Source organism: Furipterus horrens, unplaced genomic scaffold (genome assembly GCF_987537825.1).
Source record: "Furipterus horrens unplaced genomic scaffold, mFurHor1.1.pri manual_scaffold_1, whole genome shotgun sequence".
NCBI classification, from domain to species: Eukaryota; Metazoa; Chordata; class Mammalia; order Chiroptera; family Furipteridae; genus Furipterus; species Furipterus horrens.
The window spans coordinates 187,853,507-187,868,382 of record NW_028327171.1 but is presented as its reverse complement, the minus strand read 5'-3'; the positions used below and the strand labels follow the sequence as shown (position 1 = coordinate 187,868,382).

Sequence of the window (14,876 nt, the reverse complement as noted above, 5' to 3'; positions counted from 1 at the left end):
GCTGTAGCAATTGGGATTTACCTAAATTGCAAATCTGACTCCCCATTATGAAGATTTATTGGCTTCTCAGTGCCAGGCAGATAGGGTCTAAGGCTCTTTGGCACATGTGGCCATGGCTCCTATCTGCACCCTTGGCTTCACTTTTCTTCCTTCATATTCCAGGATCATTAGGCTACTTGAAGGTCATTGAATACCACATGCTGTTTCATACTGTCAATTTTGGTTATATGAAATATCTTTTCCACCTCTCTTCACTGAACTAACCAGTATTCTTTCTTTAAAAAGTAGTTCAGACATCATCTTTACCAGGAAGCCTTTCCAAACACACAAGTTAGTTATCCCCATTAACGTTTTGTACCTACTAGACTATATGGATACATTTCATTACGTGTGCCTGTCTTCTGCTTTACAGATTGTAAAATTCAAATCTTATTCACTTTTGTACCCTGAGAACTTAACTCTATGATGATACAAAACAGGCATTCAATAAATTTTTCTTAAACTAGAGCAATGGTCTGCTGGGAGTAGGAAAGAAAATATTAGGTCTTATATTTATATTTATCTAACTTTAATAAGAAGTAAATTAAGTTTTGCTCATTTTTAATATGCAGATTCCAGGGACACCATGACTTGAACTCTATGTAGGTGAAAGAGGTATTTTAAGGGATGACTGGGAATTCCAGAACATGGAGAAGTTGACAGCACTAACCTACTGCCTATACATGAACCCAGTAAAAAAAATTTTTTAATTATATTGTGTAGCTTAAACTGAACTAATGATATCAGCATGGTGCCAGGAGCAGAGGGGAGGAGCCCTGAGGCAGTGCAGCAGCAGCATCCCTGTGCCCTGGCAACGAGCCTAGTGTGCAAATGAGGACAGAGTCCCTGCCCCTGGACAGAGATGACACAGAAGGAAGTCATTGTGCAGAGTATGCACAGGCTGGTGAAACGTTTGGATAAGGAAAAAGCCCTACTACCCACTTCCAGCTGAAAGGGAAACTACAGGACACAGAGGCACGTGTACCTACAGGTTAATAAGGTGAAAGGGGAGATGTAGACCTGTCATTCTAGCCTGGGAAAAAGATGGAACTGGCTGGAAAACTGGACTCTTCCAGAGACCACAGAAGCATAGGCGGGGAGATTTAAATGTAGGGAAGGGAGAAACATGCCCTGTCTTGGTCCCCTTATTCCCCTATTTTGGCAGGATTTGCCTACATACCATTCCTATGTGCTGTAAATGTTAACTGTCCTGTATCCACTAATGTAAAAGAAGCATTTGTCTCGCTGATTTTATTTTTTATACAATCTCAGAAATTGCCCCATTTTGCTTTCTCCCACCTCGCTAGTCTGCTACCAATGAATTTCATGTAACCATCCTTACATCTCTTCCTATGTATAAAATAAGTTACAAAACTACTGCTGTTTTCTGGAGCATTTTCTCAATCCATTGAGATTTTGCTTCCCAGTAATTGTCATCACTTGGCTTAAATAAATTCTTATAAGACTTTTTAAGTGTGGACATTCTTTCACCAATACACTACCTCTGACAAGAAGTGTACCACAAAAAATTGACTTTTTGATATGTGTATGTATATCCACTTCTGAAAACAGGTGGTCCTAAATGAATACAGTATTTTAAGGTATTAGTTAATGGTAGTATGAAGCCATGACAATTAGAAAAATATTTTAAAACGTTTGCTTCATCTTTTTATAATTTTATGATATGCATAAATACTAGCAAAAACATATATATATATAACAGATAAATAATAAGTGAATAAAAATAATGGGCATCTTCAAAAACCAATAAGAGTATGCAAACAAAGGTGTGGAGACCCCTGCAGAAGAGTGAGGTCCTCAGAATCTTATGTTTTATTAAGTCAAGAAAGTGAAGAAAGTATTCATCAAACACACCGAGGATGACAGAAATTTCATTACAATGAATTAAGCTATGAGGAAAAAATGGGAGGGGACTTAACAGTGAAAAGAAGAATCATGCCAAGAGAAGCATAAAGAAGAGGTAAGGAAAGTAAACAGGAACAAACAAAAAGTCATGAAGATTTGGTCCATTCTGCCAGGAATCAGCACAGTAGTCAAGGTATTCAAGCCATGAGAACAATTAAAGTTTTTAAAGATATTTCTCAATGCATTCTCCCACACTCAATAGCCATACTCTTGTTCATTTTCTCCAAGGGAAAAATAAGTAAGTTAAAGGAAGGCTTGCATTTTGGGTTCATAATAAAATAAGCTGTATTCAAACCAACTTAATAAATCCTGTGAGTCAAAATAACTAGTACAATAAGAAAGCCTAAGCAGACATGCTTCACCACCCTGCACAATAATAAGAAGAAATACAACTACCTCAAAACTAAAAACAACCAGAACTACCAGAAAATTGAATTACAACAAACAAAGGTATAGAGAAGCAATACTCATCCATACAGTTAGGAGGGGTGAAGAAGGGGCAGAGAGGACGCGCTGTGGTGGCGGTAGCATGGCAGTGGCTATGGCCATCAGTCACACATTGTAAAAGTCAGGAGGAACACTTGGGGAGTGATCCAAGCCCCATACCAGACTGTGCAGCTCACGGCTCCAGCACCAAGGAAAATAAAGCCTCATTGTTTCTGACTGTGAAAACCAGTGGGGATTGGGGTGGTGGAAGAAACTGACAGTCTCTCAGCAGAGTCCATTTATTAAGAGGGCCTCGACAGTCCTAGAATGTTTGCAAACCCACCCACTCTGGGAACCATCGCCAGGACAACAGCTAGAGGAGCGCCAGTCCCATACGGGAAGCAGGAGACGTGCCTAGAAAGGGGGCAAGTGCTGAACAAGCAGCATTGTTCCCTCTAAGACCCCTTCCCTATATGCAGTGCCACAACATGGTGAAACAGGTCACCCTGCACTAACGAACACCTAAGGCTCCACCCCTTACAACGTAACAGGTACAATAGCTCTACCTAAAACACAGAGGTAAACACAGAAGATAGTCAAGATGAGGAGACAGAGATTGAGAAAGATGGCGGTGGAGTAGTGGTGGTGTTGTCTGCTCGCTCCCATCACGGAGGGACTTCAGGTGCAATTGCAGAGAGGAATGACTGAGTGAGTGCAGATTTCGGACAGCGTGAACAGGGAAGGGAGTGTGGGAACAGCGTGAAGGAGGGCAGAGGGTTCGGCCTCGCACTCTAGGCCGAGTCGCTGGGCCTCCGGGACTGGCACATCTGCCGTACCACACCCGAGGGGGGGCAACTGCTGACTGGCTCATTAGCCAGGAGCTGCCTGGAGGCTCCCCCCTTTCAGGGGCGCACTGACCATCGAAGTCTCACAGGGAGTCAGCGAGGAGGTTTGGCTGAAAAGGCCAGAGGCATGGGAGAACAGTGAACAACCCAGACTGGGAGAAACTGTGTGAACAGAGTCTAGATGGGAACTTCCTTGGCTGCAACTCCAGACTGAAAGCTCTGTGCTCAGGGTGCACGCAGCGCTCGTGCTAGGGCCCTACCAAACAAAGGGATGGTTTTGAGGCAAGGAGAGGGGCCCACACAGGAAAGCTGTGGCGGAACTGCAGACTGGGGGTGGGGGGTACCCCTAGGCAGGCAGGTGGCACACGCCCCGGTGCTTTGAGCAACCGTACCAGGGCCCTACCAAACAAAGGGGCAGTTTTTAGGCAAGAAGAGGGGCCCATACGGGAAAGCTGCAGCGGATCTGCAGCCTTGGTGGGGACCGCAGGCCGGCAGGTGGCACATGCAGCTGTACAGACAGAGACGCCAGCAGATGCTGTAGCTTGGGAATAGAGACACGACTGGAGGCAAAACAGAGGTTACTGGCATGCGCACGCTGGCCCAACAGTAGAAAAACGTTGCTAGACAAGCCTGAGGAGGGCAGAGGGGGCCACAGGAGGGGACAACTAAAGGCAGCTCACAGCAGAGTGGCAGCAGGCCCACGAATAAGAGACTAGCAACCCCAGAATCAAGCTGGATCTCCCCACAGCCAGCCAACCAACCAGAAAAGATTTGAAACCCATGGAATTTTGACCAGGGGAGGATCCAGGAAAAAAAAAAAAAAGGAGACTGTGCCTAAAAGTTGAACTGAGTAAAAACCTTTTCATTCTTTTATTTTCCCCTCTCTCTCTTCCTTGCTCCTTCCTTTCTTTTTCCTTCTTTCTCTTTTTCTTTCCTCCCCTCCCCTTCCTTCCTTTCTCTCTCTTTCCTTTCTCTCTTTCTTTTGTTCTGTTTTTTATTTTGTATTTTCATTTTTGAAAAACTCTTTCTTTAATCTGTTTCCTACCTTCTATCCCTCATATCCCTCTGCTTTAATTTTTGGTTGTTTGTCTGTTTGGTTGTCTGTTTTGTCTATCCTCCCTTTCAGATTAAACATATAGCATATAACTACTATGTAAACCTGATACTATACACTTCCACTTTCTCACTTCATACTGCAACCCTCTCCTGCTTTTTAAACATACAATGTAAATATTACTTGCTGTTTTGCATAGCCTTGACCCTATTTGCTAATATTATTATTCTATCACCTTCCCTCTCAAAAATCATCCTTCTCTCATTTAAAACAACTCCTATCTGTTTCTCCTATAAAATAAGAGTCTCCGTTTCTCTACATTTATATTAATACTGGCTCATTTGCTGCCGATAGTGGGATTGTGGTTGGGGGATATTTTGGAGGGTGTGGGTTTCTTGCCTGGGTTGTGTGATTATGTTTTAACAGCACCTCCACAAAAGAACTCAAGACAAGGTGGGCAGAGTGACTCTCAATCAACTAGCCAGAGGAAAGGACCCACCAAAGAGGAACTGAAATACAACCAGACAGCTTAAACAAATGACATAAAGGGCAACACAAGAGCATTAGGCTCAGAAGATCAAAGAGACTGCACCACTGAATCTGCCAGGTGTCCTATAAAGAATCTCATATCACAACAGTGGGAAATCAAAGCAGACAAATTTAATAAACATAAACAAACAAGAAGAATTCAACATGGGAAGACACAGAAACAACCTCCCAATGAAAGGAAAAGAGGAATCCCCAGAAAGAGAGATAAATGGAATAGACATAAGCCAACTATCAGACATGGAATTCAAAAAAATGGTTATTATGAAGCTTAATGACCTTGAAAACCTCAAAGAAAACTGTGACAAACTCCAGGAAAACTACCAACAACTCCAAAGAAACTACAAGGAATTGCAGGGAAGCTACAAGGAACTTACAGAGAACTACATCAGCATAAAAATGGACATAGAAACTATTAATAAGAACCAGGAAGAAATGAAGAATACAATCTCTGAATTGAAGAACACAGTAGAATCAATCAAAAGCAGGCTAAAGGAAGCAGAAGATCAGATCAGTGAGTTAGAGGACAATGTAGAAAAACATTCCCAGACAATACAACAAAATGAAAAAAGATTTAAAGAGAATGAAGAGAGTTTAAGAGAACTGCAGGACAACATGAGACAAAACAACATTAGAATCATAGGGATACATGAAGGAGAAGAGGAGGAAAAAGGGATAGAAAATCTGATTGAAAAAGTAATGACAGAAAATTTTCCTAACCCGGCGAGAGAAAAAGTCATGCAAATCTAGGAAGCATAGAGGGTCCCAATGAAGATGAACCCAAGAAGGCCCGCTGCAAGGCACATCATAATTAAAATGGCAACATTCAAAGACAAAGCGAGAATCCTAAAAGCAGCAAGAGAAAAACAGCAAATAACATACAAGGGAGCTCCGATAAGGCTAGCAACTGGCTTCTCAACAGAAACACTACAAGCCAGAAGGGAACGGCAAAAAATATTTCAAGCAGTGAAAAACAAAGGCCTACAACCAAGAATACTCTATTCAGCAAGGCTCTCATTCAAAATGGAAGGTGAAAATAAGGAGTTTCTCAGACAAAGGAAGACTAAAAGAATACATCTCCACCAAACCAGGAATGCAAGAGATGCTAAAGGGAATGCTTTAAGAAAAAGAAGAAGAAAAAAAGGGAAGGAGAGGAACACAAGTACAAAGGGAAATGAATAAATACCTGTCAATAATAACCTTAAATGTAAATGGATTAAATGCTCCAATTAAAAAACATAGGGTAGTGGAATGGATATGAAAACATGACCCACATATATGCTGTCTACAAGAGACAAACCTCAAAACAAAAGATTTTCACAGATTGAAAGTGAAGGGATTGGAAAAAAGTATATCAAGCAAATGGACATGAAAAAAAAGCTGGGGTAGCAATACTTGTATCAGACAAAACAGATTTCACAGCAAAGGCAATAAAAAGAGACAAAGAAGGACATCACATAATACTTAAAGAAAAAATCCATCAACAAGATATAACCTTTATAAACATATATCCACCCAACATAGGAGCACCCAAATATGTAAGGACAATTTTGAAAGACTTCAGGAAGGATATAGATAACAACACACTCAGAGTAGGAGACTTTAACACACCACTGTCAAAAATGGACATCTTCAAAACAAAGAAACACCAAAGATATTGAGGCATTGAACAATACTCTAGATCAAATGGACTTAGTTGATATATATAGAACTTTTCACACCAAGGAAGCAAAATATACATTCTTCTCAAGTGCACATGGAATATTTTCAAAGATAGACCACATGGTAGGATACAAAACAAGGCTCAACAAATTCAATTAGGATACAAAACAAGGCTCAACAAATTCAAGTAAATTGAAACTATATTAAGCATCTTCTCAGATCACAATGGCTTAAAATTGGAAATCAACTTTAAGGAAAAAACTCAAAAACATTCAAACTCATGGAGAATGAATAACATGCTATTAAATAATGAATGGGTTAACAATGACATCAAGGAAGAAATCAAAATGTTTCTGGAAATAAATGATAATGAACACACAACAACCCAAAACCTATGGAATACGGCAAAAGCAATCCTGAGAGGAAAGTTCATAGCAATACAGGCCTACCTAAAAAGGATAGAAGAATCTCTAATAAAAGATCTAACCCTACAGCTACAAGAACTAGAGGAACAACAACAAACAAAGCCCAGAGCAAGTAGAAGGAAATCATCAAGATCAGAGCAGAATTAAATGACATAAAGACCAAACAAACAATTCAAAAGATCAACAAAAGTAGGAGCTGGTTCTTTGAAAATGTAAACATAATCGACAAGCCTTTAACCAGGCTCATCAAGAAAAAAAGAGAGAGGACCCAAATAAATAAAATCAGAAATGAATGAGGAGAAATCACAACCGATACGACAGAAATACAAAGGATTGTACGAAATTACTACGAAGAACTGTATCACAAGAAATGTGACAACCTAGATGAAATGGATAAATTTCTCGAAACATATAATCTTCCAAAACTGAGTCAAAAAGAAGCAGAAAGCCTGAACAGACCAATAACAACCAGTGAAATTGAAGCAGTAATCACAAAACTCCCGGTACACAAAAGCCCTGGACCGGATGGCTTCACAAGTGAATTTTACAAAACATTTAGGAAAGAAATAAGTCCTATCCTTCTCAGACTATTCCAAAAAAAAATCCAAGAAGAGGGAAAACTCCCAAACTCGTTCTATGAAGCCAGTATTACCCTAATTCCAAAACCAGGTCAAGACACAACAAAGAAAGAAAACTACAGGCCAATATCACTGATGAACATAGATGCTAAAATCCTCAACAAAATATTGGCAAACCGGATCCAACAACACATTAGAAGGATTATACACCACGATCAAGTGAGATTCATCCCAAGGATGCAAGGATGGTTTAATATTCACAAATCAATAAACATAATACACCACATAAACAAAATGAAAGAAAAAAACCACATGGTAATATCAATAGATGCAGAAAAAGCATTTGACAAAGTATAACACCCATTTATGATGAAAACACTCAGCAAAATGGGAATAGAGGGAGCACACCTCAGCAAAATAAAGGATTTATAGGAGAAACCTGAAGCCAATATCATACTCAATGGGCAAAAACTGAAAGCATTCCCCTTGAGATCAGGAACAAGGCAAGGATGTCCACTCTCTCCACTCCTATTCAACATAGTCTTGGAAGTTCTAGCCACAGCAATCAGACATGAAAGAGAAATAAAAGCCATCCAAATTGGAAAAGAGGAAGTAAAACTGTCATTATTTGCAGATGACATGATAGTGTACACAGAAAACCCTATAGACTCCACTAAAAAAGTACTCAGTATAATAAGCGAATTTGGCAAAATAGCAGGGTACAAAGTCAATATCCTGAATTCAAAGGCATTTCTGTACACCAACAATAAAACATCAGAGATAGAAACTAAAAGAAAAACCCCATTTACCATAGCAACAAGAAAAATAAAGTACCTAGGAATAAACTTAACCAAGGAGGTAAAAGACCTGTACTTGGAAAACTACATAACACTGAAGAAAGAAATTAAGGAAGATACAAATAAATGGAAACATATACCACGTTCATGGATGGGAAGAATCAACATCATTAAAATGTTCATACTACCCAAAGCAATTTATAGATTCAATGGAATCCCTATTAAAATACCAACGAGATATTTCACAGACCTAGAATAAATACTTCAAAAATTTATATGGAACCAAAAAAGAGCCTGAGTAGCTACACCAATCTTGAGGAAGAGGAACACAGTAGGAGGAATCACAATACCTGATATCAACTATACTACATGGCCACGGTAATCAAAACAGTCTGGTACTGGCATAAGAACAGACATATAGACCAATGGAACAGAATAGAGAGCCCAGAAATACACTCAGGTCTATATGGTCAACTAATATTTGACAAAGGAGGATGCTGAAAAAAGGATTTGATAAAGTAAAGCACCGATTTATGATAAAAAAAAAAACTCTCAGAAAACTAGGAATAGAGAAAGCAAAAAAGAAAAGAGAAAAAGAAGAAAAAGGTAAAAGAGACGGTAGTAAGATCTATCAAATCCATCATTACTCCTAGAAAAATGCCCAAAGATCAATGGTACTGAACAGCAAAATTATTCTGCTATGGAATATACCTTAATTTTAATCAGTCTGCAGTCTTTATTTCCACAGACACTAAACTTGAAAAATGAGCTTATACCGCATGCAGAAATGTATGACTATCAGGGTGTTTTAGCTGAACTGTATCCAATTAACAAAAGTTGTTTCTATTTTATTTTTGGTAAATAGTATTAAGAGCTAATCTCCGAAAGGATTAAAAAATAGTCATGTCACTTATTTTTTTTAACCCTTTATCTTGAAAGTAAAATAACCTTAAGTCAAGCTTTTACAATAGAGGGAACAAAAGTTACTACTCATATAGTCTTTTTATTTTCATATTAACAATTATCATTACTGATTCTTTAAAAATGTATGGCAAAATGGTTAGTTAAGATCATGAACTGCTGTTAGAGAGACCCCCACCCCCACCCCCCGGGTTAAATTTCCTATAGCTTTAGACCTTGATCAAACTACTTAACCTACAAATCTCTATTTCTTCACCTGTAATATGAAGATAAAAGGAGTATATACTTGAACGATTGCTGTGAGAATAAAATTATTAAATATATTGAGTATAAAGTACAGTGCCTGATACAAAGTGAGGTATTGATAAATGGTAGCTATAATAATAACCACCATTATTACATATTTATTTCCTTGTAATTATTTACAGCTTGTTTATGTATTATATATCACCAATATAACATATCTTCAGCTATGTTTTAGAAATAATTTTTACAAAGCAGTCCTCTTTCAAAGGAGATCCCAAGCTACTGGCCGCTCCAGCCAACTGGCGCAGTCCTCACCTCTCCAGTGTGCGGACGGCTTCGACGCAGACCAGCTCCCAAGGCTGTGCCGCAGGCAGGCTGTGCTCAGCCCGGTCGGACTCACGGGAGCCGCTCAGCGGCTGGCCTGGGGCGGGCACCGGACCCAGGCTGGGCTGAACAGCGAGTCCTGTCCAAGCGGCCCGCGTTGGGCCACCCCGCCCGCTCAGCGAGATGAGTGACAGCGACAGCAGGTGCAGCACGATGTCTGAGCTTCTCCGGAGCCCCCGAGTTTGGCTAGTCAGGCTCCGAGGGTCAGAGTTTGGCACTTGGAAACTGCCCTCCTCGCCTTACACTAGCCTTCCGACGTCGCCCCTCAACTGGCTCTTGCACCTTAGTAAAGCCTGAGGTCACCTCAATCTCTCGAAACGCACGAAGTCCCTGAGGCCAACTTTTCACCAAAGGGGAGAAGGGGGAAAGGCGTTCGGTGCATGGAGCTTTGCATAACCATTCGCTTCCTCCTTCTCAGCCGTCTGAAAGCAGGCGAGAGCCACCCCAGAACCCAGCCCTCGATCTGCACATCTCACGACCACCCCGACTTGCTGCACACTCTGTCCCCGAGACGGCCCAGTTCGGTGACAGGTGACAACTGGCCACCACCGAAACCTGCCCGCCTGCGCCCCTCCCAGGCTTGCAGCGCCCGCCCACCCTGCCGCCTGCAATGTCGTCGCCTGCCCCTCCCCCCGCCTTCCGGGTGGTAGGTTCAGGCCCAGGGTCCAAGCCTGCGTCCCTGCTGCTGCCGTCGCATCCGCCAGAGGGAGTCTCCATTGGGAAACGTGGTACTGCCTCCTTGGTGGGAAGGTGCTTTCAAACTCTAGGTTTCCTTTCTTTTCCCCCGGGTTTCTGAAGAGCATAGAGGAAGATGGAGAGCGAGTCTGGGGCGGTGAGTACAGCGGTCAGGGTCTTTGGCCCCAGGGTAGCGGGGAGAAGGAGCAGCGTGGGCTCCGCCCCTGAGGGGCCAAAAGGACGAAGTCTGGAGCCCAAACGCCCGTGATTTTGTTGGGAAGAAACGTGGACAGGGTGCCCCATCGACTTCTGCAAAGAGCAGCCCGCTCGCAAGCCCCGTCGGATTGTGTCGTGGGTTCAGGAAGGTGCGGCCACTGGGCCAGAAGCAGTATAGGCGGGCCGGGGGGACCTCAAAAATGGCTGAGAGGTTTTGGGGGCCAGTGGGCGGCAGGGCCCTGTGCACCAGATCGGGTCCCAGCCAGAGATACAGCTTTCCCGCCGAAAGTGGGCTCGGTTGTGCCTTTGACGCTCGCTCCAGCTGCACTCAGCCCAGCTGCCCACCACGAGTTGTCAGGGAAGCCGACTCCTCCTCTCCCCACTACTAGTTAGTGGGGACCCGAAGGCCTGAGCGACCTGAGAGGAGGGCCCCAGTGGCCCAGGTCGGAGGCGGACACGCTAACACCGAGTCCGATCAAGGGGATCGAGGGGATCGGGCTGAGGACGGGGAGGAGTAGGAGGCCGAGGAGGCCACGGTAACTTGCGGCCTTGCCGCCAGCAGCCAATCAGAGGGCGCTACGCAAGGGCCGTGGGGTTAGCTACGCACGAGGCCGACGTCGGGTCGGTGCCGTTGAGGGTTCCCGCCACGGCTGCTGGCGGGTTTGTGGGGCAAAATTTCTCGCTGGTTAGCTTTTTTTTCCCTCCCGCACTATGGTGGGGAGGGGGTGGAACCTCGTGTCAGTGCCCAAATTCACGATGACCCAAGAGAACCCGAGGAAGTTGTCCCTGCGGCCATTTCCTCCAGCGCCTCAACTTGCTGGCTTCGGAGGGGAAGGATCTTCGAGGCCGTGAATGCAACGGTTAGCCCACCCTCTTACTCTCGTCTTCGTTGGCAAAGTAATGATAGATTTCGAGATTAAGTCTAAAGAGGTGGAGGTAGTGAAGACACATTACTTAGGAGATTTTTAATAAACTCTCTAGTGCTGGAAGTTTACTAAGCTAAGGACGCTTCTAATAACCCAGTAACAGCATAAGTGCTTTTCATAGATTTGCAAAATTATTGCCAGCAGGAGTTTGAGGCTTTTGTGTTCAATCCAATCGCTATCCTTCTCTAAGGAGCTTAGGTATTGACTCTTCCTGAGCCTTGTTACTGCTAACGTTAAAGTATTTTCTACGCTATTATTCATACTGTATTCTAAAGCCTACCGACTACTGGTTGGCATATCTTGAGCAAGAAGAAATGATTCATTCATTCTGCAACTATTTACTGAATCCCTGCTCTGTACCACCACTAGTTTAAATGCTGCAGTGAACAAAAAGGCAAAACCCCTTCTCTCATGAACATTACATTATAGTGGAAGGAGAGAGACAATAAACCTAAGTAAATTATATATTATGTTGGAAAGTGATGAATGGTAATGAGAAAAAACAGTTGGAACCTCCAATAGAGTAGGAGCCTTAGAAACTGGAGAATGAATTGTACTAGATGTAAAAAGTTGATGGTTTTCTTCTCTGTTTCACTTAACTAATTTCTCAAGGTTGGAAATAAAGCACTCTCTTCACTTCTGTTCATGTCATCCCTTTGTCCATGGGAAAAAAATAATAATAATTAAGTTGACTTTTATTTAAACAAATTTGAGAACAAATGAGCTCATCCATTGACCTTGTTTTTGTGAAGATTGATTTTTTTTTATTGCAAAAAGGTCATTTCTATACTTTAAACGGGCAGAGAGACAAAATTATATCTACTGTCTTATTATTCCTAGAAATACAAATCTAGAGTTGAAAAATAAAACTAAGCATCTCAGAATCATCTATTCTGGGCACTATACCGTATCCTACAAGTAAAGTCACTGAAGTTACAGATAACCTCCAAATGCCAGGGAGGATGCTGATATGATTGGATTCTCAATTTCTTTAATTGGAAACAACAACATAGCAATTAGTAAATGTGATAACTTTTCTGTGGTTTAATAGATGATTTTATGAACTCCTCTATTAGAAAGCATGTTTTTCCCCCTTAAGACTAGATGGGAAATAGAACCCATAAGGTTCAGCCTGTAACCTCAGAGTCACCACTGGCCGAGTCTTTGTACACCTTGCAGAGATTAATTTAGAGATGATGGTTTTATTGACTAATGAAGTGGAATAGGAGAACAAATGTGAAAAAGAACAATTCCATTATCTAAATTCAAATTCATTTTCATGTATTTGTTTCTGAGAGAATTGAAATTATGAATTTCAAGCTTTCTGAAGTATTCATTTAGTATGTTAGACTGCCCCAGAAGTCTGTTTAGTGTTCCTAGAAGGAAAATAATTAGCAAGTTCTTGAATTGGTTTCTCTTCAAAATTCTATTCTCTTCTTTTTTCAGAGGTACCTTAAGAGTCTACTATCTTACCATTGTGCAAAGGCTCATATGTTAATATATATTTATTAAAATCTAAATTAGGTTTCCTGACTTAAAATTCTGCATATACACTAGCACAAGTCTTTAGTATAAAAATGTATACTAATGAGTTATAGGTATATATTTTTTATGAAATTAGTCAAATCTTCAAACTGACAAGTGCATTTAAAAATCAGATGTTAGCCCTGGCTGGATGGCTCAGTTGGTTGGAGCATTATCCCATACACAAAGAGGTTGTGGGTTTGATTCCTTGTCAGGGCACAAACATAGGTTTCAGGTTTGATGCCCCGTTGGTGTGCATCTGGGAGGCAGCCAATCCATGTTTTTTCTTTCACATCTCTGTCCAGCTCTTTCTTCCCCCTCTCCCCCTCCCTCTCTCCCGCTCTCTCCCCCTCTCTCCTTCCCCTCCTCTCTCAAATCAATGAACATATCTTCAGATGAGTATTAAAAAAATTTTAAACTTAAAATTTGATGTTAGAGCTGAAAAACAGTGAAGATGAATGTCAGTGCTTATTAGTTTATCAATGTTCTTTAGCAAAGACCACCAGGAACACACTTGTAGTTTAATAAAGTTGGATCTATTGAATTGTTGCCCTTCCTACGGTATACACCACGGGGCCTGTCAGTAAAATGTTAGAATGTTAGGCTTGTTGTAAGCACTTTTTAGAGAAGGAAGATGGCCTTTACTCTGAAATGCATGTTGTCAGTATGTGGGAGTAATTGCATGATTGGTATATTAATTGTTAACTTGTAGACAAGAAAAATCAAGGCTAAAGCTGTGATTGATAAAGAAGGAGCAGTCACTCATGTAAGCCAGAACAGAGGGATATTTGGTCATTCTTATGGTTTGGAAAATTCTTTTGTTTTTGCCAATGTTCAGACATGATTATGGTGTGGTCTCATTTTTATCTTTATCCATCACAATCACAGAGTAGCCATGCCTGATGTTGGTGTTCTCTTAACGAGATAATACCACAGCCTAGGTGGTAATTCTAGGACAACTCCTAACACCACCAGGACCTAGTTGGTTATGCCAGGCCAGCTCCTAACTTTCCATGGCTGCTTTTCTCTTTCTCAAACTTCTTTTTGAGTTTAATATTCTTTCTTAATATTTATAATATTAAATAGTATACTTAATAATAATTAAAATAAGTATGTTAAATAATATGTTTTTCCTTGTAGTGGAGTAGAGTCTACATCTTCTATCTTTATGTTGCCCCAAAAGTTATTAGCTTTAATTATAATCTTCATAAATTAAAATTAAAGTCTGAAATACATTTTATATAAATGACTTCTGTTTTTGAGAAATACATGTTTGCAGCCTGCATGAAAAGTTATATCCAGTGCTAAAAGTTTTAAAATTTTTTATCTTACAGCAAGCATCAGATCAGATGCAAACAGATTCATTATCTTCATCCCCTAATCCTGTGTCGCCTGTGCCTTTAAATAACCCAACAAGTGCCCCAAGATATGGAACAGTGATCCCTAATCGCATCTTTGTAGGAGGAATTGACTTTAAGGTACCTACTTATGCATATAACATGGTGTGTTTTTTGCATTAGAAGTTATTTTATTTCTCAGAAATTGTTTTCTTGTGCAACTATAGAAATAATAATATATTTGCCTTTTGTACAATGATTAATGGTTTCAAATTGTCTTAATATAAAGAATATTTTCAAAAACAATAGAGGCTAAATAAAGTATATATAATTGTCCAGTTTCACATAC

The 14,876-nt window shown here is 41.0% G+C and overlaps 1 protein-coding gene across 1 annotated transcript in view; it reads left to right on the top strand.

The window, feature by feature from the left end:
* Positions 1-10,660: 10,660 nt before the first annotated feature.
* BOLL (boule RNA binding protein) overlaps positions 10,661-14,876 on the top strand; it is a 34,648-nt gene continuing 30,432 nt past the window's right edge. The window contains exons 1-2 of the mRNA XM_090282235.1: positions 10,661-10,681; positions 14,525-14,668. Of these exons, the coding sequence (XP_090138361.1) occupies positions 10,661-10,681; positions 14,525-14,668 (165 nt within the window). The remainder of the gene's footprint in view (positions 10,682-14,524; positions 14,669-14,876) is intronic.